Raw genomic sequence first — 23,434 nt, 5'->3', positions numbered from 1 at the left:
GTGGAGTGTGTGTGCAGTATAGTGGGGGGGGGGTGCGCAGTATAGTGGAGTGTGTGTGCAGTATAGTGGGGTGTGTGTGCATTATAGTGGAGTGTGTGTGCAGTATAGTGGGGTGTGTGTGCAGTATAGTGGGGTGTGTGTGCAGTATAGTGGGGTGTGTGTGCAGTATAGTGGGGGGTGTGCGCAGTATAGTGGGGGGGGGTGCAGTATAGTGGTGTGCGTGTGCAGTATAGTGGGGTGTGTGTGCAGTATAGTGGGGTGCGTGTGCGCAGTATAGTGGGGTGTGTGCGCAGTATAGTGGGGTGTGTGCGCAGTATAGTGGGGTGTGTGTGCAGTATAGTGAAGTGTGTGTGCAGTATAGTGGGGTGTGTGCGCAGTATAGTGGGGTGTGTGTGCATTATAGTGGAGTGTGTGCATTATAGTGGAGTGTGTGCAGTATAGTAGGGGGGGGTGCGCAGTATAGTGGGGTGTGTGCGCAGTATAGTGGGGTGTGTGTGCATTATAGTGGAGTGTGTGCATTATAGTGGAGTGTGTGCAGTATAGTAGGGGGGGGTGCGCAGTATAGTGGGGTGTGTGTGCATTATAGTGGTGTGTGTGCAGTATAGTGGGGGGGGGTGCGCAGTATAGTGGAGTGTGTGTGCATTATAGTGGAGTGTGTGTGCAGTATAGTGGGGTGTGTGTGCAGTATAGTGGGGTGTGTGTGCAGTATAGTGGGGTGTGTGTGTGCAGTATAGTGGGGTGTGTGTGTGCAGTATAGTGGGGTGTGTGTGCAGTATAGTGGGTGTGTGTGTGCAGTATAGTGGGGTGTGTGTGCAGTATAGTGGTGTGTGTGTGCAGTATAGTGGGGTGTGTGTGCGCGGTATAGTGGGGTGTGTGTGCAGTATAGTGGGGTGTGTGTGTGCAGTATAGTGGGGTGTGTGTGCAGTATAGTGGGGTGTGTGTGCAGTATAGTGGTGTGTGTGTGCAGTATAGTGGGGTGTGTGTGCAGTATAGTGGGGTGTGTGTGTGCAGTATAGTGGGGTGTGTGTGCAGTATAGTGGTGTGTGTGTGCAGTATAGTGGGTGTGTGTGCGCGGTATAGTGGGGTGTGTGTGCAGTATAGTGGGGTGTGTGTGTGCAGTATAGTGGGGTGTGTGTGCAGTATAGTGGGGTGTGTGTGCAGTATAGTGGGGTGTGTGTGCAGTATAGTGGGGGGGGGTGCGCAGTATAGTGGGGTGTGTGTGCAGTATAGTGGGGTGTGTGCGCAGTATAGTGGGGTGTGTGCGCATTATAGTGGGGTGTGTGTGCAGTATAGTGGGGTGTGTGTGCAGTATAGTGGGGTGTGTGTGTGCAGTATAGTGGGGTGTGTGTGCAGTATAGTGGTGTGTGTGTGCAGTATAGTGGGGTGTGTGTGCAGTATAGTGGGGGGGTGCGCAGTATAGTGGGGTGTGTGTGCAGTATAGTGGGGTGTGTGCATTATAGTGGGGTGTGTGTGCAGTATAGTGGGGTGTGTGCAGTATAGTGGGGGGGGTGCGCAGTATAGTGGGGTGTGTGTGCAGTATAGTGTGGTGTGTGTGCAGTATAGTGGGGTGTGTGTGCAGTATAGTGGGGTGTGTGCGCAGTATAGTGAAGTGTGTGTGCAGTATAGTGGGGTGTGTGTGCAGTATAGTGGGGTGTGTGCGCAGTATAGTGGGGTGTGTGTGCATTATAGTGGAGTGTGTGCATTATAGTGGAGTGTGTGCAGTATAGTAGGGGGGGGTGCGCAGTATAGTGGGGTGTGTGCGCAGTATAGTGGGGTGTGTGTGCATTATAGTGGAGTGTGTGCATTATAGTGGAGTGTGTGCAGTATAGTAGGGGGGGTGCGCAGTATAGTGGGGTGTGTGTGCATTATAGTGGAGTGTGTGTGCAGTATAGTGGGGTGTGTGCAGTATAGTGGGGTGTGTGTGCAGTATAGTGGGGGGTGTGTGCAGTATAGTGGGGGGTGTGCGCAGTATAGTGGGGGGTGTGCGCAGTATAGTGGGGGGTGTGCGCAGTATAGTGGGGGGTGTGCGCAGTATAGTGGGGGGTGTGCGCAGTATAGTGGGGGGGTGCGCAGTATATTGGGGGTGTGCGCAGTATAGTGGGGGGGTGCGCAGTATAGTGGGGGGGGTGCGCAGTATAGTGGGGGGGGTGCGCAGTATAGTGGGGGGGTGCGCAGTATAGCGGGGGGGTGCGCAGTATAGCGGGGGGGTGCGCAGTATAGCGGGGGGGTGCGCAGTATAGCGGGGGGGGTGCGCAGTATAGCGGGGGGGTGCGCAGTATAGCGGGGGTGTGCGCAGTATAGCGGGGGGGGTGCGCAGTATAGCGGGGGTGTGCGCAGTATAGCGGGGTGTGTGCGCAGTATAGCGGGTTGTGTGCGCAGTATAGCGGTGTGTGTGTGCAGTATAGCGGTGTGTGTGTGCAGTATAGCGGTGTGTGTGTGCAGTATAGTGGAGTGTGTGTGCAGTATAGTGGGGTGTGTGTGCAGTATAGTGGAGTGTGTGTGCAGTATAGCGGTGTGTGTGTGCAGTATAGCGGTGTGTGTGTGCAGTATAGCGGTGTGTGTGCAGTATAGCGGTGTGTGCAGTATAGCGGTGTGTGTGCAATATAGCGAAGTGTGTGTGCAGCATAGCGGGGTGTGTGTGCAGCATAGCGGGGTGTGTGTGCAGCATAGTGGAGTGTGTGTGCAGCATAGCGGGGTGTGTGTGCAGCATAACGGGGTGTGTGTGCAGCATAGCGGGGTGTGTGTGCAGCATAGCGGGGTGTGTGTGCAGTATAGCGGGTTGTGTGTGCAGTATAGTGGGGTGTGTGTGCAGTATAGTGGGGTGTGTGTGCAGTATAGTGGAGTGTGTGTGCAGTATAGTGGGGTGTGTGTGCAGTATAGCGGGGTGTGTGTGCAGTATAGCGGGGGGGGGGGTGTGCAGTATAGTGGGGGGTGTGTGCAGTATAGTGGGGGGGGGGTGTGCAGTATAGTGGGGGGTGTGTGCAGTATAGTGGGGGGGGGGTGTGCAGTATAGTGGGGTGTGTGTGCAGTATAGTGGGGTGTGTGTGCAGTATAGTGGGGTGTGTGTGCAGCATAGCGGGGTGTGTGTGCAGCATAGCGGGGTGTGTGTGCAGCATAACGGGGGGGTGCAGCATAGCGGGGGGGGGGGTGCAGCATAGCGGGGGGGGGGGTGCAGCATAGCGGGGGGGGGGGGGGTGCAGTATAGCGGGGGGGGTGCAGTATAGCGGGGGGGGGGGGGTGTGTGCAGTATAGCGGGGGGGGGGGGGGTGTGCAGTATAGCGGGGGGGGGATGCAGTATAGCGGGGGGTGTGTGCAGTATAGCGGGGTGTGTGTGCAGTATAGCGGGGGGGGTGTGCAGCATAGTGGGGGGTGTGTGCAGTATAGTGGGGTGTGTGTGCAGTATAGAGGGGTGTGTGTGCAGCATAGTGGGGTGTGTGTGCAGTATAGTGGGGTGTGTGTGCAGTATAGTGGGGGGTGTGTGCAGTATAGTGGGGTGTGTGTGCAGTATAGTGGGGTGTGTGTACAGTATAGTGGGGTGTGTGTGCAGTATAGTGGGGGGTGTGTGCAGTATAGTGGGGGTGTGTGCAGTATAGTGGGGTGTGTGTGCAGTATAGTGGGGTGTGTGTGCAGTATAGCGGGGTGTGTGTGCAGTATAGTGGGTTGTGTGTGCAGTATAGTGGTGTGTGTGTGTGCAGTATAGTGGGGGGTGTGTGCAGTATAGTGGGGTGTGTGTACAGTATAGTGGGGTGTGTGCGCAGTATAGTGGGGTGTGTGTGCAGTATAGTGGGGTGTGTGTGCAGTATAGTGGGGTGTGTGCAGTATAGTGGGGTGTGTGTGCAGTATAGTGGGGTGTGTGTGCAGTATAGCGGGGTGTGTGTGCAGTATAGTGGGTTGTGTGTGCAGTATAGTGGGGTGTGTGTGCAGTATAGTGGGGTGTGTGTGCAGTATAGTGGGGTGTGTGTGCAGTATAGCGGGGTGTGTGTGCAGTATAGCGGGGGGGGGGTGCAGTATAGCGGGGGGGGGGTGTGCAGTATAGTGGGGGGGTGTGTGCAGTATAGTGGGGGGGGGGTGTGCAGTATAGTGGGGGGTGTGTGCAGTATAGTGGGGTGTGTGCAGTATAGTGGGGTGTGTGTGCAGTATAGTGGGGTGTGTGCAGTATAGTGGGGTGTGTGTGCAGTATAGTGGGGTGTGTGTGCATTATAGTGGAGTGTGTGTGCAGTATAGTGGGGTGTGTGTGCAGTATAGTGGGGTGTGTGTGCAGTATAGTGGGGTGTGTGTGCAGTATAGTGGGGTGTGTGTGCAGTATAGTGGGGTGTGTGTGCAGTATAGCGGGGTGTGTGTGCAGTATAGCGGGGTGTGTGTGCAGTATAGTGGGGGGTGTGTGCAGTATAGTGGGGGGGGGGGGTGCAGTATAGTGGGGGGTGTGTGCAGTATAGTGGGGGGGGGTGTGCAGTATAGTGGGGTGTGTGTGCAGTATAGTGGGGTGTGTGTGCAGTATAGTGGGGTGTGTGTGCAGCATAGCGGGGTGTGTGTGCAGCATAGCGGGGTGTGTGTGCAGCATAACGGGGGGGGTGTGCAGCATAGCGGGGGGGGGTGTGCAGCATAGCGGGGGGGGGGGTGCAGTATAGCGGGGGGGGGTGTGTGCAGTATAGCGGGGGGGGGGGTGTGCAGTATAGCGGGGGGGGGGATGCAGTATAGCGGGGGGTGTGTGCAGTATAGCGGGGTGTGTGTGCAGTATAGCGGGGGGGGGGTGCAGCATAGTGGGGGGTGTGTGCAGTATAGTGGGGTGTGTGTGCAGTATAGTGGGGTGTGTGTGCAGCATAGTGGGGTGTGTGTGCAGTATAGTGGGGTGTGTGTGCAGTATAGTGGGGGGTGTGTGCAGTATAGTGGGGTGTGTGTGCAGTATAGTGGGGTGTGTGTGCAGTATAGTGAGGGGTGTGTGCAGTATAGTGGGGTGTGTGTGCAGTATAGTGGGGGGTGTGTGCAGTATAGTGGGGTGTGTGTACAGTATAGTGGGGGGTGTGTGCAGTATAGTGGGGGGTGTGTGCAGTATAGTGGGGTGTGTGCAGTATAGTGGGGTGTGTGTGCAGTATAGTAGGGGGGGGGTGCGCAGTATAGTGGGGTGTGTGTGCAGTATAGTGGGGTGTGTGTGCAGTATAGTGGGGTGTGTGTGCAGTATAGTGGGGGTGTGTGCAGTATAGTGGGGGGTGTGCGCAGTATAGTGGGGGGTGTGCGCAGTATAGTGGGGGGTGTGCGCAGTATAGTGGGGGGTGTGCGCAGTATAGTGGGGGGTGTGCGCAGTATAGTGGGGGGTGTGCGCAGTATAGTGGGGGGTGTGCGCAGTATAGTGGGGGGGTGCGCAGTATATTGGGGGGGTGCGCAGTATAGTGGGGGGGGTGCGCAGTATAGTGGGGGGGGTGCGCAGTATAGGGGGGGGTGCGCAGTATAGCGGGGGGGTGCGCAGTATAGCGGGGGGGTGCGCAGTATAGCGGGGGGGTGCGCAGTATAGCGGGGGGGTGCGCAGTATAGCGGGGGGGGTGCGCAGTATAGCGGGGGGGTGCGCAGTATAGCGGGGGTGTGCGCAGTATAGCGGGGGGGGGGTGCGCAGTATAGCGGGGGTGTGCGCAGTATAGCGGGGTGTGTGCGCAGTATAGCGGGTTGTGTGCGCAGTATAGCGGTGTGTGTGTGCAGTATAGTGGAGTGTGTGTGCAGTATAGTGGGGGGTGTGTGCAGTATAGTGGGGGGTGTGTGCAGTATAGTGGGGTGTGTGTGCAGTATAGTGGGGTGTGTGTGCAGTATAGTGGAGTGTGTGTGCAGTATAGCGGTGTGTGTGTGCAGTATAGCGGTGTGTGTGTGCAGTATAGCGGTGTGTGTGTGCAGTATAGCGGAGTGTGTGTGCAGTATAGTGGGGTGTGTGTGCAGTATAGTGGGGTGTGTGTGCAGTATAGTGGTGTGTGTGTGCAGTATAGTGGGGTGTGTGTGCAGTATAGTGGGGTGTGTGCGCAGTATAGTGGGGTGTGTGTGCAGTATAGTGGGGTGTGTGTGCAGTATAGTGGGGTGTGTGTGCAGTATAGCGGTGTGTGTGTGCAGTATAGCGGTGTGTGTGTGCAGTATAGCGGTGTGTGTGTGCAGTATAGTGGAGTGTGTGTGCAGTATAGTGGAGTGTGTGTGCAGTATAGTGGGGTGTGTGTGCAGTATAGTGGGGTGTGTGTGCAGTATAGTGGGGTGTGTGTGCAGTATAGTGGAGTGTGTGTGCAGTATAGTGGGGTGTGTGTGCAGTATAGTGGGGTGTGTGTGCAGTATAGCGGTGTGTGTGTGCAGTATAGCGGTGTGTGTGTGCAGTATAGCGGTGTGTGTGCAGTATAGCGGTGTGTGCAGTATAGCGGTGTGTGCAGTATAGCGGTGTGTGCAGTATAGCGGTGTGTGTGCAATATAGCGAAGTGTGTGTGCAGCATAGCGGGGTGTGTGTGCAGCATAGCGGGGTGTGTGTGCAGCCTAGCGGGGTGTGTGTGCAGCATAGCGGGGTGTGTGTGCAGCATAACGGGGTGTGTGTGCAGCATAGCGGGGTGTGTGTGCAGTATAGCGGGTTGTGTGTGCAGTATAGTGGGGTGTGTGTGCAGTATAGTGGGGTGTGTGTGCAGTATAGTGGGGTGTGTGTGCAGTATAGTGGGGTGTGTGTGCAGTATAGCGGGGTGTGTGTGCAGTATAGCGGGGTGTGTGTGTGCAGTATAGTGGGGGGTGTGTGCAGTATAGTGGGGGGGGGGGTGCAGTATAGTGGGGGGTGTGTGCAGTATAGTGGGGGGGGGGGGTGCAGTATAGTGGGGTGTGTGTGCAGTATAGTGGGGTGTGTGTGCAGTATAGTGGGGTGTGTGTGCAGCATAGCGGGGTGTGTGTGCAGCATAGCGGGGTGTGTGTGCAGCATAGCGGGGGGGGTGCAGCATAGCGGGGGGGGTGTGCAGCATAGCGGGGGGGTGTGCAGCATAGCGGGGGGGGGGGGTGCAGTATAGCGGGGGGTGTGCAGTATAGCGGGGGGGGGGGGTGTGTGCAGTATAGCGGGGGGGGGTGTGCAGTATAGCGGGGGGGGGTGCAGTATAGCGGGGGGGGGTGTGCAGTATAGCGGGGTGTGTGTGCAGTATAGTGGAGTGTGTGTGCAGTATAGTGGGGTGTGTGTGCAGTATAGTGGAGTGTGTGTGCAGTATAGTGGAGTGTGTGTGCAGTATAGTGGGGTGTGTGTGCAGTATAGTGGAGTGTGTGTGCAGTATAGTGGAGTGTGTGTGCAGTATAGTGGGGTGTGTGTGCAGTATAGTGGAGTGTGTGTGCAGTATAATGGGGTGTGTGTGCAGTATAGTGGGGTGTGTGTGCAGTATAGTGGAGTGTGTGTGCAGTATAGTGGGGTGTGTGTGCAGTATAGTGGAGTGTGTGTGCAGTATAGTGGAGTGTGTGCGCAGTATAGCGGTGTGTGTGCGCAGTATAGCGGTGTGTGTGTGCAGTATAGTGGGGGGTGTGTGCAGTATAGTGGGGGGTGTGTGCAGTATAGTGGGGTGTGTGTGCAGTATAGTGGGGTGTGTGTGCAGTATAGTGGAGTGTGTGTGCAGTATAGCGGTGTGTGTGTGCAGTATAGCGGTGTGTGTGTGCAGTATAGCGGTGTGTGTGTGCAGTATAGTGGAGTGTGTGTGCAGTATAGTGGGGTGTGTGTGCAGTATAGTGGGTGTGTGTGCAGTATAGTGGTGTGTGTGTGCAGTATAGTGGTGGTGTGTGTGCAGTATAGTGGGGGGTGTGTGCAGTATAGCGGGGTGTGTGTGCAGTATAGTGGGGTGTGTGTGTGCAGTATAGTGGGGTGTGTGTGCAGTATAGTGGGGTGTGTGCAGTATAGTGGGGTGTGTGTGCAGTATAGTGGGGTGTGTGCGCAGTATAGTGGGGTGTGTGTGCAGTATAGTGGGGTGTGTGTGCAGTATAGTGGGGTGTGTGTGCAGTATAGCGGTGTGTGTGTGCAGTATAGCGGTGTGTGTGTGCAGTATAGCGGTGTGTGTGTGCAGTATAGTGGAGTGTGTGTGCAGTATAGTGGGGTGTGTGTGCAGTATAGTGGGGTGTGTGTGCAGTATAGTGGGGTGTGTGTGCAGTATAGTGGAGTGTGTGTGCAGTATAGTGGGGTGTGTGTGCAGTATAGTGGGGTGTGTGTGCAGTATAGTGGGGTGTGTGTGCAGTATAGTGGGGTGTGTGTGCAGTATAGCGGTGTGTGTGTGCAGTATAGCGGTGTGTGTGCAGTATAGCGGTGTGTGCAGTATAGCGGTGTGTGCAGTATAGCGGTGTGTGTGCAATATAGCGAAGTGTGTGTGCAGCATAGCGGGGTGTGTGTGCAGCATAGCGGGGTGTGTGTGCAGCCTAGCGGGGTGTGTGTGCAGCATAGCGGGGTGTGTGTGCAGCATAACGGGGTGTGTGTGCAGTATAGTGGGGTGTGTGTGCAGCATAGCGGGTTGTGTGTGCAGTATAGTGGGGTGTGTGTGCAGTATAGTGGGGTGTGTGTGCAGTATAGTGGGGTGTGTGTGCAGTATAGTGGGGTGTGTGTGCAGTATAGTGGGGTGTGTGTGCAGCATAACGGGGTGTGTGTGCAGTATAGTGGAGTGTGTGTGCAGTATAGCGGGGTGTGTGTGCAGCATAGCGGGTTGTGTGTGCAGTATAGTGGGGTGTGTGTGCAGTATAGTGGGGTGTGTGTGCAGTATAGTGGGGTGTGTGTGCAGTATAGTGGGGTGTGTGTGCAGTATAGCGGGGTGTGTGTGCAGTATAGCGGGGGGGGTGTGTGCAGTATAGTGGGGGGTGTGTGCAGTATAGTGGGGGGTGTGTGCAGTATAGTGGGGGGTGTGTGCAGTATAGTGGGGGGGGGGGTGCAGTATAGTGGGGTGTGTGTGCAGTATAGTGGGGTGTGTGTGCAGTATAGTGGGGTGTGTGTGCAGCATAGCGGGGTGTGTGTGCAGTATAGTGGGGTGTGTGTGCAGCATAGCGGGGTGTGTGTGCAGCATAGCGGGGTGTGTGTGCAGCATAACGGGGGGGGGGTGCAGCATAGCGGGGGGGGGGGTGCAGCATAGCGGGGGGGGGTGCAGTATAGCGGGGGGTGTGCAGTATAGCGGGGGGGGGGGGGTGTGCAGTATAGCGGGGGGGGGGGTGTGCAGTATAGCGGGGGGGGGTGCAGTATAGCGGGGGGGGGGTGTGTGCAGTATAGCGGGGTGTGTGTGCAGTATAGCGGGGGGGGTGTGCAGCATAGTGGGGGGTGTGTGCAGTATAGTGGGGTGTGTGTGCAGTATAGTGGGGTGTGTGTGCAGCATAGTGGGGTGTGTGTGCAGTATAGTGGGGTGTGTGTGCAGTATAGTGGGGTGTGTGTGCAGTATAGTGGGGGGTGTGTGCAGTATAGTGGGGGGTGTGTGCAGTATAGTGGGGTGTGTGTGCAGTATAGTGGGGTGTGTGTGCAGTATAGTGGGGGGTGTGTGCAGTATAGTGGGGGGTGTGTGCAGTATAGTGGGGTGTGTGTGCAGTATAGTGGGGTGTGTGTGCAGCATAGTGGGGTGTGTGTGCAGTATAGTGGGGTGTGTGTGCAGTATAGTGGGGTGTGTGTGCAGTATAGTGGGGTGTGTGTGCAGTATAGTGGGGTGTGTGTGCAGTATAGTGGGGGGGGGGGTGTGCAGTATAGTGGGGTGTGTGTGCAGTATAGTGGGGTGTGTGTGCAGCATAGTGGGGGGTGTGCGCAGTATAGTGGAGTGTGTGTGCAGCATAGTGGGGTGTGTGCAGTAAAGTGGTGTGTGTGTGTGTGTGTGTGCAGCATATTGGGGGGGGGGGCGGTGGGTGCAGCATAGTGGAGTGTGTGTGCAGCATAGTGGAGTGTGTGTGCAGTATAGTGGGGTGTGTGTGCAGTATAGTGGGGTGTGTGTGCATTATAGTGGAGTGTGTGCAGTATAGTGGGGTGTGTGTGCAGTATAGTGGGTGTGTGTGCAGTATAGTGGGGTGTGTGTGCAGTATAGTGGGGTGTGTGTGCAGTATAGTGGGGGGGGGGGGTGTGCAGTATAGTGGGTGTGTGTGTGCAGTATAGTGGGGTGGGTGTGCAGTATAGTGGGGTGGGTGTGCAGTATAGTGGGGTGGGTGTGCAGTATAGTGGGGTGTGTGTGCAATATAGTGGAGTGTGTGTGCAGTATAGTGGAGTGTGTGTGCAGTATAGTGGGGTGTGTGTGCAGTATAGTGGAGTGTGTGTGCAGTATAGTGGAGTGTGTGTGCAGTATAGTGGGATGTGTGTGCACTATAGTGGGGTGTGTGTGCAGTATAGTGGAGTGTGTGTGCAGTATAGTGGGGTGTGTGTGCAGCATAGTGGGGTGTGTGTGCAGCATAGTGGGGTGTGTGCAGTATAGTGGGGTGTGTGTGCAGTATAGTGGGGTGTGTGTGCAGTATAGTGGGGTGTGTGCAGTATAGTGGGGGGGGGGTGCAGTATAGTGGGATGTGTGTGCACTATAGTGGGGTGTGTGTGCAGTATAGTGGAGTGTGTGTGCAGTATAGTGGGGTGTGTGTGCAGTATAGTGGGGTGTGTGTGCAGTATAGTGGGGTGTGTGTGCAGTATAGTGGGGTGTGTGTGCAGTATAGTGGGGTGTGTGTGCAGTATAGTGGGGGGGTGTGCAGTATAGTGGGGTGTGTGTGCAGCATAGTGGGGTGTGTGTGCAGTAAAGTGGTGTGTGTGTGTGTGTGTGTGCAGCATATTGGGGGGGGGCGGTGGGTGCAGCATAGTGGAGTGTGTGTGCAGCATAGTGGAGTGTGTGTGCAGTATAGTGGGGTGTGTGTGCAGTATAGTGGGGTGTGTGTGCATTATAGTGGAGTGTGTGCAGTATAGTGGGGTGTGTGTGCAGTATAGTGGGGTGTGTGCAGTATAGTGGGGTGTGTGTGCAGTATAGTGGGGTGTGTGTGCAGTATAGTGGGGTGTGTGTGCAGCATAGTGGAGTGTGTGTGCAGTATAGTGGGGTGTGTGTGCAGTATAGTGGGGGTGTGTGTGCAGTATAGTGGGGGGGGGGGGTGCAGTATAGTGGGGTGGGTGTGCAGTATAGTGGGGGTGTGTGTGCAGTATAGTGGAGTGTGTGTGCAGTATAGTGGAGTGTGTGTGCAGTATAGTGGGGTGTGTGTGCAGTATAGTGGAGTGTGTGTGCAGTATAGTGGTGTGTGTGTGCAGCATAGTGGAGTGTGTGTGCAGTATAGTGGGGGGGTGTGCAGTATAGTGGGGTGTGTGCGCAGTATAGTGGGGTGTGTGTGCAGTATAGTGGAGTGTGTGTGCAGTATAGTGGAGTGTGTGTGCAGTATAGTGGGATGTGTGTGCAGTATAGTGGGATGTGTGTGCAGTATAGTGGGGGGTGTGTGCAGTATAGTGGGGTGTGTGTGCAGTATAGTGGGGTGTGTGTGCAGTATAGTGGAGTGTGTGCAGTATAGTGGGGTGTGTGTGCAGTATAGTGGGGTGTGTGTGCAGCATAGCGGGGTGTGTGTGCAGCCTAGCGGGGTGTGTGTGCAGCATAGCGGGGTGTGTGTGCAGCATAACGGGGTGTGTGTGCAGCATAGCGGGGTGTGTGTGCAGTATAGCGGGTTGTGTGTGCAGTATAGTGGGGTGTGTGTGCAGTATAGCGGGGTGTGTGTGCAGTATAGCGGGGGGTGTGTGTGCAGTATAGTGGGGGGTGTGTGCAGTATAGTGGGGGGGGGGGTGCAGTATAGTGGGGGGTGTGTGCAGTATAGTGGGGGGGGGGGGTGCAGTATAGTGGGGTGTGTGTGCAGTATAGTGGGGTGTGTGTGCAGTATAGCGGGGTGTGTGTGCAGCATAGCGGGGTGTGTGTGCAGCATAGCGGGGGGGGTGCAGCATAGCGGGGGGGGGTGTGCAGCATAGCGGGGGGGGTGTGCAGCATAGCGGGGGGGGGGGGTGCAGTATAGCGGGGGGTGTGCAGTATAGCGGGGGGGGGGGGGTGTGTGCAGTATAGCGGGGGGGGGGGTGTGCAGTATAGCGGGGGGGGGTGCAGTATAGCGGGGGGGGGGGTGTGCAGTATAGCGGGGTGTGTGTGCAGTATAGTGGAGTGTGTGTGCAGTATAGTGGGGTGTGTGTGCAGTATAGTGGAGTGTGTGTGCAGTATAGTGGAGTGTGTGTGCAGTATAGTGGGGTGTGTGTGCAGTATAGTGGAGTGTGTGTGCAGTATAGTGGAGTGTGTGTGCAGTATAGTGGGGTGTGTGTGCAGTATAGTGGAGTGTGTGTGCAGTATAATGGGGTGTGTGTGCAGTATAGTGGGGTGTGTGTGCAGTATAGTGGAGTGTGTGTGCAGTATAGTGGGGTGTGTGTGCAGTATAGTGGAGTGTGTGTGCAGTATAGTGGAGTGTGTGCGCAGTATAGCGGTGTGTGTGTGCAGTATAGTGGGGTGTGTGTGCAGTATAGTGGGGTGTGTGTGCAGTATAGCGGTGTGTGTGTGCAGTATAGTGGAGTGTGTGTGCAGTATAGCGGTGTGTGTGTGCAGTATAGTGGGGTGTGTGTGCAGTATAGTGGGGTGTGTGTGCAGTATAGTGGAGTGTGTGTGCAGTATAGTGGGGGGTGTGTGCAGTATAGTGGGGGGTGTGTGCAGTATAGTGGGGTGTGTGTGCAGTATAGTGGGGTGTGTGTGCAGTATAGTGGAGTGTGTGTGCAGTATAGCGGTGTGTGTGTGCAGTATAGCGGTGTGTGTGTGCAGTATAGCGGTGTGTGTGTGCAGTATAGTGGAGTGTGTGTGCAGTATAGTGGGGTGTGTGTGCAGTATAGTGGGTGTGTGTGCAGTATAGTGGTGTGTGTGTGCAGTATAGTGGGGTGTGTGTGCAGTATAGTGGGGTGTGTGCGCAGTATAGTGGGGTGTGTGTGCAGTATAGTGGGGTGTGTGTGCAGTATAGTGGGGTGTGTGTGCAGTATAGCGGTGTGTGTGTGCAGTATAGCGGTGTGTGTGTGCAGTATAGCGGTGTGTGTGTGCAGTATAGTGGAGTGTGTGTGCAGTATAGTGGGGTGTGTGTGCAGTATAGTGGGGTGTGTGTGCAGTATAGTGGGGTGTGTGTGCAGTATAGTGGGGTGTGTGTGCAGTATAGTGGGGTGTGTGTGCAGTATAGTGGAGTGTGTGTGCAGTATAGCGGTGTGTGTGTGCAGTATAGCGGTGTGTGTGCAGTATAGCGGTGTGTGCAGTATAGCGGTGTGTGTGCAATATAGCGAAGTGTGTGTGCAGCATAGCGGGGTGTGTGTGCAGCATAACGGGGTGTGTGTGCAGCATAGCGGGGTGTGTGTGCAGCATAGCGGGGTGTGTGTGCAGTATAGCGGGTTGTGTGTGCAGTATAGTGGGGTGTGTGTGCAGTATAGCGGGTTGTGTGTGCAGTATAGCGGGTTGTGTGTGCAGTATAGTGGGGTGTGTGTGCAGTATAGTGGGGTGTGTGTGCAGTATAGTGGGGTGTGTGTGCAGTATAGTGGGGTGTGTGTGCAGTATAGCGGGGTGTGTGTGCAGTATAGCGGGGGGGGTGTGTGCAGTATAGTGGGGGGTGTGTGCAGTATAGTGGGGGGGGGTGCAGTATAGTGGGGGGTGTGTGCAGTATAGTGGGGGGGGGGTGCAGTATAGTGGGGTGTGTGTGCAGTATAGTGGGGTGTGTGTGCAGTATAGTGGGGTGTGTGTGCAGCATAGCGGGGTGTGTGTGCAGCATAGCGGGGTGTGTGTGCAGCATAACGGGGGGGGGGTGCAGCATAGCGGGGGGGGTGTGCAGCATAGCGGGGGGGGGGTGCAGCATAGCGGGGGGGGGTGCAGTATAGCGGGGGGGTGTGCAGTATAGCGGGGGGGGGGGGGTGTGCAGTATAGCGGGGGGGGGGGGTGTGCAGTATAGCGGGGGGGGGTGCAGTATAGCGGGGGGGGGGGGTGTGTGCAGTATAGCGGGGTGTGTGTGCAGTATAGCGGGGGGGGTGTGCAGCATAGTGGGGGGTGTGTGCAGTATAGTGGGGTGTGTGTGCAGTATAGTGGGGTGTGTGTGCAGCATAGTGGGGTGTGTGTGCAGTATAGTGGGGTGTGTGTGCAGTATAGTGGGGTGTGTGTGCAGTATAGTGGGGTGTGTGTGCAGTATAGTGGGGGGTGTGTGCAGTATAGTGGGGTGTGTGTGCAGTATAGTGGGGTGTGTGTGCAGTATAGTGGGGGGGGTGTGCAGTATAGTGGTGTGTGTGTGCAGTATAGTGGAGTGTGTGTGCAGTATAGTGGAGTGTGTGTGCAGTATAGTGGGATGTGTGTGCACTATAGTGGGGTGTGTGTGCAGTATAGTGGAGTGTGTGTGCAGTATAGTGGGGTGTGTGTGCAGCATAGTGGGGTGTGTGCAGTATAGCGGGGGGTGTGTGTGCAGTATAGTGGGGTGTGTGTGCAGTATAGTGGGGTGTGTGCAGTATAGTGGGGGGGGGTGTGCAGTATAGTGGGGTGTGTGTGCAGTATAGTGGGGTGTGTGTGCAGTATAGTGGGGGGGTGTGCAGTATAGTGGGGTGTGTGTGCAGCATAGTGGGGTGTGTGTGCAGTAAAGTGGTGTGTGTGTGTGTGTGTGTGCAGCATATTGGGGGGGGCGGTGGGTGCAGCATAGTGGAGTGTGTGTGCAGCATAGTGGAGTGTGTGTGCAGTATAGTGGGGTGTGTGTGCAGTATAGTGGGGTGTGTGTGCATTATAGTGGAGTGTGTGCAGTATAGTGGGGTGTGTGTGCAGTATAGTGGGGTGTGTGCAGTATAGTGGGGTGTGTGTGCAGTATAGTGGGGTGTGTGTGCAGTATAGTGGGGTGTGTGTGCAGCATAGTGGAGTGTGTGTGCAGTATAGTGGGGTGTGTGTGCAGTATAGTGGGGGGGTGTGTGCAGTATAGTGGGGGGGGGGGTGCAGTATAGTGGGGTGGGTGTGCAGTATAGTGGGGTGTGTGTGCAGTATAGTGGAGTGTGTGTGCAGTATAGTGGGGTGTGTGTGCAGTATAGTGGAGTGTGTGTGCAGTATAGTGGGGTGTGTGTGCAGTATAGTGGGGTGTGTGTGCAGTATAGTGGGGGGGTGTGCAGTATAGTGGTGTGTGTGTGCAGCATAGTGGAGTGTGTGTGCAGTATAGTGGGGGGGTGTGCAGTATAGTGGGGTGTGTGCGCAGTATAGTGGGGTGTGTGTGCAGTATAGTGGAGTGTGTGTGCAGTATAGTGGAGTGTGTGTGCAGTATAGTGGGATGTGTGTGCAGTATAGTGGGATGTGTGTGCAGTATAGTGGGGTGTGTGTGCAGTATAGTGGAGTGTGTGCAGTATAGTGGGGTGTGTGTGCAGTATAGTGGGGTGTGTGTGCAGCATATTGGGGGGGGGCGGTGGGTGCAGTATAGTGGAGTGTGTGTGCATTATAGTGGAGTGTGTGCATTATAGTGGGGTGTGTGTGCAGTATAGTGGGGTGTGTGTGCAGTATAGTGGGGTGTGTGTGCAGTATAGTGGAGTGTGTGTGCAGTATAGTGGGATGTGTGTGCAGTATAGTGGGGTGTGTGTGCAGTATAGTGGAGTGTGTGTGCAATATAGTGGGGTGTGTGTGCAGTATAGTGGGGTGTGTGTGCAGTATAGTGGGGTGTGTGCGCAGTATAGTGGGGTGTGTGTGCAGTATAGTGGGGTGTGTGCAGTATAGTGGGGTGTGTGTGCAGCATATTGGGGGGGGGCGGTGGGTGCAGTATAGTGGAGTGTGTGTGCATTATAGTGGAGTGTGTGCATTATAGTGGGGTGTGTGTGCAGTATAGTGGTGTGTGTGTGCAGTATAGTGGGGTGTGTGTGCAGTATAGTGGGGGGTGTGTGCAGTATAGTGGAGTGTGTGCAGTATAGTGGGGTGTGTGTGCAGTATAGTGGTGTGTGTGTGCAGTATAGTGGGGGGTGTGTGCAGTATAGTGGGGTGTGTGCAGTATAGTGGGGTGTGTGTGCAGTATAGTGGGGTGTGTGTGCAGTATAGTGGGGTGTGTGCGCAGTATAGTGGGGTGTGTGTGCATTATAGTGGAGTGTGTGCATTATAGTGGAGTGTGTGCATTATAGTGGAGTGTGTGCAGTATAGTGGGGTGTGTGCGCAGTATAGTGGAGTGTGTGTGCAGTATAGTGGGGTGTGTGTGCAGTATAGTGGAGTGTGTGTGCAGTATAGTGGGGTGTGTGCAGTATAGTGGGGTGTGTGCGCAGTATAGTGGGGTGTGTGTGCATTATAGTGGAGTGTGTGCAGTATAGTGGGGTGTGTGCGCAGTATAGTGGGGGGGGGGTGCGCAGTATAGTGGAGTGTGTGTGCAGTATAGTGGGGTGTGTGTGCAGTATAGTGGGGTGTGTGTGCATTATAGTGGAGTGTGTGCAGTATAGTGGGGTGTGTGTGCAATATAGTGGGGTGTGTGTGCAGCATAGTGGGGTGTGTGTGCATTATAGTGGGGTGTGTGTGCAGTATAGTGGGGGGTGTGTGCAGTATAGTGGGGTGTGTGTGCAGTATAGTGGAGTGTGTGTGCAGTATAGTGGAGTGTGTGTGCAGTATAGTGGGATGTGTGTGCACTATAGTGGGGTGTGTGTGCAGTATAGTGGAGTGTGTGTGCAGTATAGTGGGGTGTGTGTGCAGCATAGTGGGGTGTGTGAAGTATAGTGGGGTGTGTGTGCAGTATAGTGGGGTGTGTGCAGAATAGTGGGGGGGGGGGTGTGCAGTATAGTGGGGTGTGTGTGCAGTATAGTGGGGTGTGTGTGCAGTATAGTGGGGGGGTGTGCAGTATAGTGGGGTGTGTGTGCAGCATAGTGGGGTGTGTGTGCAGTAAAGTGGTGTGTGTGTGTGTGTGCAGCATATTGGGGGGGGCGGTGGGTGCAGCATAGTGGAGTGTGTGTGCAGCATAGTGGGGTGTGTGTGCATTATAGTGGAGTGTGTGCAGTATAGTGGGGTGTGTGTGCAGTATAGTGGGGTGTGTGCAGTATAGTGGGGTGTGTGCAGTATAGTGGGGTGTGTGTGCAGTATAGTGGGGTGTGTGTGCAGTATAGTGGGGTGTGTGTGCAGCATAGTGGAGTGTGTGTGCAGCATAGTGGGGTGTGTGTGCAGCATAGTGGGGTGTGTGTGCAGTATAGTGGGGGTGTGTGTGCAGTATAGTGGGGGGGGTGTGCAGTATAGTGGGGTGGGTGTGCAGTATAGTGGGGTGTGTGTGCAGTATAGTGGGGTGTGTGTGCAGTATAGTGGAGTGTGTGTGCAGTATAGTGGAGTGTGTGTGCAGTATAGTGGTGTGTGTGTGCAGTATAGTGGGGTGTGTGTGCAGTATAGTGGAGTGTGTGTGCAGTATAGTGGGGTGTGTATGCAGTATAGTGGGGTGTGTGTGTGCAGTATAGTGGGGTGTGTGTGCAGTATAGTGGGGTGTGTGTGCAGTATAGTGGGGGTGTGTGTGCAGTATAGTGGGGGGGGTGTGCAGTATAGTGGTGTGTGTGTGCAGCATAGTGGAGTGTGTGTGCAGTATAGTGGGGGGGGTGTGCAGTATAGTGGGGTGTGTGCGCAGTATAGTGGGGTGTGTGCGCAGTATAGTGGAGTGTGTGTGCAGTATAGTGGAGTGTGTGTGCAGTATAGTGGGAGATGTGTGTGCAGTATAGTGGGATGTGTGTGCAGTATAGTGGGGTGTGTGTGCAGTATAGTGGGGTGTGTGTGCAGTATAGTGGAGTGTGTGCAGTATAGTGGAGTATGTGTGCAGTATAGTGGGGTGTGTGTGCAGTATAGTGGAGTGTGTGTGCAGTATAGTGGGATGTGTGTGCAGTATAGTGGGGTGTGTGTGTGCAGTATAGTGGAGTGTGTGCAGTATAGTGGGTGTGTGTGCAGTATAGTGGAGTGTGTGTGCAGTATAGTGGTGTCTGTGTGCAGTATAGTGGGGTGGTGTGTGCAGCATATTGGGGGGGGCGGTGGTGCAGTATAGTGGAGTGTGTGTGCATTATAGTGGAGTGTGTGCATTATAGTGGGGTGTGTGTGCAGTATAGTGGGGTGTGTGTGCAGTATAGTGGGATGTGTGTGCAGTATAGTGGGGTGTGTGTGCAGTATAGTGGAGTGTGTGTGCAATATAGTGGGGTGTGTGCGCAGTATAGTGGGGTGTGTGTGCAGTATAGTGGGGTGTGTGCAGTATAGTGGGGTGTGTGTGCAGCATATTGGGGGGGGGGGCGGTGGGTGCAGTATAGTGGAGTGTGTGTGCATTATAGTGGAGTGTGTGCATTATAGTGGGGTGTGTGTGCAGTATAGTGGGGTGTGTGTGCAGTATAGTGGGGTGTGTGTGCAGTATAGGTGGGGTGTGTGCGCAGTATAGTGGGGTGTGTGTGCATTATAGTGGAGTGTGTGCATTATAGTGGAGTGTGTGCATTATAGTGGAGTGTGTGCAGTATAGTGGGGTGTGTGCGCAGTATAGTGGAGTGTGTGTGCAGTATAGTGGGGGTGTGTGTGCAGTATAGTGGAGTGTGTGTGCAGTATAAGTGGGGTGTGTGCAGTATAGTGGGGTGTGTGCGCAGTATAGTGGGGTGTGTGTGCATTATAGTGGAGTGTGTGCAGTATAGTGGGGTGTGTGCGCAGTATAGTGGGGGGGGGGGGGGTGCGCAGTATAGTGGAGTGTGTGTGCAGTATAGTGGGGTGTGTGTGCATTATAGTGGAGTGTGTGCAGTATAGTGGGGTGTGTGTGCAGTATAGTGGGGTGTGTGTGCAGCATAGTGGGGTGTGTGTGCATTATAGTGGGGTGTGTGTGCAGTATAGTGGTGGTGTGTGTGCAGTATAGTGGGGGGGTGTGTGCAGTATAGTGGGGGTGTGTGTGCAGTATAGTGGGGTGTGTGCAGTATAGTGGGGTGCGTGTGCAGTATAGTGGGGTGTGTGTGCATTATAGTGGAGTGTGTGCAGTATAGTGGGGGTGTGTGTGCAGTATAGTGGTGGTGTGTGTGCAGTATAGTGGGGGGGTTGTGTGCAGTATAGTGGTGGTGTGTGTGCAGTATAGTGAGGTGTGTGTGTGCAGTATAGTGGGGTGTGTGTGCAGTATAGTGTGGTGTGTGTGCAGTATAGTGGGGTGTGTGTGCAGTATAGTGGGGTGTGTGTGCAGTATAGTGGGGTGTGTGTGCAGTATAGTGGGGTGTGTGCACAGTATAGTGGGGTGTGTGCGCAGTATAGTGGGGTGTGTGTGCAGTATAGTGGTGGTGTGTGTGCAGTATAGTGGGGGGGGTGTGTGCAGTATAGTGGTGGTGTGTGTGCAGTATAGTGAGGTGTGTGTGTGCAGTATAGTGGGGTGTGTGTGCAGTATAGTGTGGTGTGTGTGCAGTATAGTGGGGTGTGTGTGCAGTATAGTGGGGGTGTGTGTGCAGTATAGTGGGGTGTGTGTGCAGTATAGTGGGGTGTGTGCACAGTATAGTGGGGTGTGTGCGCAGTATAGTGGGGTGTGTGCAGTATAGTGGTGTGTGTGCAGCATATTGGGGGGGGGGCGGTGGGTGCAGTATAGTGGGGGGGTGTTACAGTATAGTCGGGTGTGCAGCATAGTGGGTGTGGGTTCAGTATAGTAGGGTGTGTGCAGTATAGTGGGGTGTGTGTGCAGTATAGTGGTGTGTGTGTGCAGTATAGTGGGGGGTGTGCGCAGTATAGTGGGGTGTGTGTGCAGTATAGTGAGGTGTGTGTGTGCAGTATAGTGGGGTGTGTGTACAGTATAGTGGGGGTGTGTGTGCAGTATAGTGGTGTGTGTGTACAGTATAGTGGTGTGTGTGCAGTATCGTGGTGTGTGTGCAGTATAGTGGTGTGTGTGCAGTATAGTGGTGTGTGTGCAGTATAGTGGAGTGTGTGTGCAGTATAGTGGTGTGTGTGTACAGTATAGTGGTGTGTGTGCAGTATCGTGGTGTGTGTGCAGTATAGTGGTGTGTGCAGTATAGTGGGGTGTGTGTGCAGTATAGTGGTGTGTGTGCAGTATAGTGGGAGTGTGTGTGCAGTATAGTAGGGTACCTGCAGTATAGTGGGGGTGTGTGTGCAGTATAGTGGAGTGTGTGTGCAGTATAGTAGGGTACATGCAGTATAGTGGGGTGTGTGTGCAGTATAGTGGGGTGTGTGCAGTATAGTGGGGTGTGTGTGCAGTATAGTAGTGGGGTGTGTGGGCAGTATAGTGGGGTGCGTGTGTGCAGTATAGTGGGATGTGTGTGCAGAATAGAGGTTTGTGTGCAGTTTAGTTGGGTGTGTGCAGTATAGTAGGGTACGTGCAGTAAAGTGGGGTGTGTGTGCAGTATAGTTGAGTGTGTGCAGTATAGTGGTGTGTGTGCAATATAGTGGAGTGTGTGTGCAGTATAGTGGGGTGTGTGTGTGTGCAGTATAGTGGGGTGTGTGTGTGCAGTAAAGTGGGGTGTGTGCAGTATAGTTGGGTGTGTGTGCAGTATAGTGGGGTGTGTGTGCAGTATAGTGGGGTGTGTGTGCAGTATAGTGGGGTGTGTGTGCAGTATAGTGGGGTGTGTGTGCAGTATAGTGGTGTGTGTGCAGCATATTGGGGGGGGGGGCGGTGGGTGCAGTATAGTGGGGGGGTGTACAGTATAGTCGGGGTGTGCAGCATAGTGGTGTGGGTTCAGTATAGTAGGGTGTGTGCAGTATAGTGGGGGGGGTGCGCAGTATAGTGGGGTGTGTGTGCAGTATAGTGGTGTGTGTGTGCAGTATAGTGGGGGGTGTGCGCAGTATAGTGGGGTGTGTGTGCAGTATAGTGAGGTGTGTGTGTGCAGTATAGTGGGGTGTGTGTACAGTATAGTGGGGTGTGTGTGCAGTATAGTGGTGTGTGTGTACAGTATAGTGGTGTGTGTGCAGTATCGTGGTGTGTGTGCAGTATAGTGGTGTGTGTGCAGTATAGTGGTGTGTGTGCAGTATAGTGGAGTGTGTGTGCAGTATAGTGGTGTGTGTGTACAGTATAGTGGTGTGTGTGCAGTATCGTGGTGTGTGTGCTGTATAGTGGTGTGTGTGCAGTATAGTGGGGTGTGTGTGCAGTATAGTGGTGTGTGTGCAGTATAGTGGAGTGTGTGTGCAGTATAGTAGGGTACCTGCAGTATAGTGGGGTTTGTGTGCAGTATAGTGGAGTGTGTGTGCAGTATAGTAGGGTACATGCAGTATAGTGGGGTGTGTGTGCAGTATAGTGGGGTGTGTGCAGTATAGTGGGGTGTGTGTGCAGTATAGTAGTGGGGTGTGTGGGCAGTATAGTGGGGTGCGTGTGTGCAGTATAGTGGGATGTGTGTGCAGAATAGAGGTTTGTGTGCAGTTTAGTTGGGTGTGTGCAGTATAGTAGGGTACGTGCAGTAAAGTGGGGTGTGTGTGCAGTATAGTTGAGTGTGTGTGCAGTATAGTGGTGTGTGTGCAATATAGTGGAGTGTGTGTGCAGTATAGTGGGGTGTGTGTGTGTGCAGTATAGTGGGGTGTGTGTGTGCAGTATAGTGGGGTGTGTGCAGTATAGTTGGGTGTGTGTGCAGTATAGTGGGGTGTGTGTGCAGTATAGTGGGGTGTGTGTGCAGTATAGTGGGGTGTGTGTGCAGTATAGTGGGGTGTGTGTGCAGTATAGTGGGGTGTGTGTGCAGTATAGTGGAGTGTGTGTGCAGTATAGTGGGGTGTGTGCAGTATAGTGGGGTGTGTGCAGTATAGTGGGGTGTGTGCAGTATAGTGGGGTGTGTGCAGTATAGTGGGGTGTGTGCAGTATAGTGGGGTGTGTGCATTATAGTTGGGTGTGTGTGCATTATAGTGGAGTGTGTGTGCAGTATAGTGGAGTGTGTGTGCAGTATAGTGGTGTGTGTGTGCAGTATAGTGGGGTGTGTGTGCAGTATAGTGGTGTGTGTGTGCAGTATAGTGGGGTGTGTGTGCAGTATAGTGGTGTGTGTGTGTGCAGTATAGTGGTGTGTGTGTGCAGTATAGTGGGGTGTGTGTGCAGTATAGTGGGGTGTGTGTGCAGTATAGTGGGGTGTGTGTGCAGTATAGTGGGGTGTGTGTGCAGTATAGTGGTGTGTGTGTGCAGTATAGTGGGGTGTGTGTGCATTATAGTTGGGTGTGTGTGCAGTATAGTGGAGTGTGTGTGCAGTATAGTGGTGTGTGTACAGTATAGTGGTGTGTGTGTGCAGTATAGTGGTGTGTGTGTGTGTGTGTGTGCAGTATAGTGGGGTGTGTGTGCAGTATAGTGGGGTGTGTGTGCAGTATAGTGGGGTGTGTGTGCAGTATAGTGGGGTGTGTGTGCAATATAGTGGGGTGTGTGTGCAGTATAGTTGACTGTGTGTGCAGTATAGTTGACTGTGTGTGCAGTATAGTGGGGTGTGTGCAGTATAGTGGGGTGTGTGCAATATAGTGAGGTGTGTGTGTGCAGTATAGTGGTGTGTGTGTGCAGTATAGTGGTGTGTGTGTGCAGTATAGTGGGGTGTGTGTGCAGTATAGTGGGGTGTGTGTGCAGTATAGTGGGGTGTGTGTGCAGTATAGTGGGGTGTGTGTGCAGTATAGTGGGGTGTGTGCAGTATAGTGGGGTGTGTGCAGTATAGTGAGGTGTGTGTGCAGTATAGTGAGGTGTGTGTGTGCAGTATAGTGCGGTGCATGTGTGCAGTAAAGTAGGGGTGTGTGTGCAGTATAGTGGGGTGTGTGTGCAGTATAGTGGAGTGTGTGTGCAGTATAGTGGGGTGCATGTGTGCAGTAAAGTAGGGGTGTGTGTGCAGTATAGTGGGGTGTGTGTGCAGTATAGTGGAGTGTGTGTGCAGTATAGAGGTTTGTGTGCAGTTTAGTTGGGTGTGTGCAGTACTGTTAAGGGTATGGGTAGTATTGTGGGATGTGTGAGTGTAGTATAGTTCGGTTCAGTAGGGCGAGGGGTCTGTTGCAGTAACATTAGGTAGCTGACTATCTTCTTACACTGTTGCAGTATTGCACCGAGATGGGTTCGGGGAGACACCGTGGTTTCGTTGTGTGGTCATTGAGCTGCAGGAAAAAGAGAAAATTCAGTATGGTGAGAAAACGGTAACAGAGGATGGGGGGTACTGTTGTGGTGTATGATGTGATAGTAGCGTTGTGGTGTATGATGTGTTAGTAGTGGTTATGGTGTATGATGTGGTAGTAGTGGTGTGGTGTATGATGTGGTAGTAGTGTTTATGGTGTATGATGTGGTAATAGTGGTTGTGGTGTATGATGTTGTAGTAGTGGTTGTGGTGTATGATGTGATAGTAGCGTTGTGGTGTATGATGTGATAGTAGTGGTTATGGTGTATGATGTGGTAGTAGTGGTTGTGGTGTATGATGTGGTAGTAGTGGTTGTGGTGTATGATGTAGTAGTGGTTGTGGTGTATGATGTGATAGTAGCGTTGTGGTGTATGATGTGATAGTAGTGGTTGGGGTGTATGATGTGGTAGTAGTAGTTGTGGTGTATGATGGGGTAGCAGTGGTTGTTGTGTATGATGGGGTAACAGTGGTTTTGGTGTTTGA

The 23,434-nt window shown here is 54.0% G+C and overlaps 1 protein-coding gene across 3 annotated transcripts in view; it reads left to right on the top strand.

Annotated features, from left to right (window-relative positions):
- Window positions 1–23,128, top strand: part of LOC130329911 (thialysine N-epsilon-acetyltransferase-like) — a 51,301-nt gene extending 28,173 nt beyond the window's left edge. The window contains exon 4 of one of the 3 annotated variants that reach the window (XM_056553536.1): window positions 22,879–23,128. In XM_056553536.1, coding sequence (XP_056409511.1) covers window positions 22,879–23,009 — 131 coding nt within the window. In that variant the 3' untranslated portion in view covers window positions 23,010–23,128. The remainder of the gene's footprint in view (window positions 1–22,878) is intronic. The other 2 variants (XM_056553538.1, XM_056553537.1) reach the window with 2 other exon arrangements.
- The last annotated feature ends 306 nt before the right edge of the window (window positions 23,129–23,434 follow it).

The sequence above is a fragment of the Hyla sarda genome, unplaced genomic scaffold, assembly GCF_029499605.1.
Source record: "Hyla sarda isolate aHylSar1 unplaced genomic scaffold, aHylSar1.hap1 scaffold_326, whole genome shotgun sequence".
NCBI classification, from domain to species: domain Eukaryota; kingdom Metazoa; phylum Chordata; class Amphibia; order Anura; family Hylidae; genus Hyla; species Hyla sarda.
Note: the sequence above shows the minus strand (reverse complement) of the source record. Positions and strands in the feature narration are given on the sequence as shown.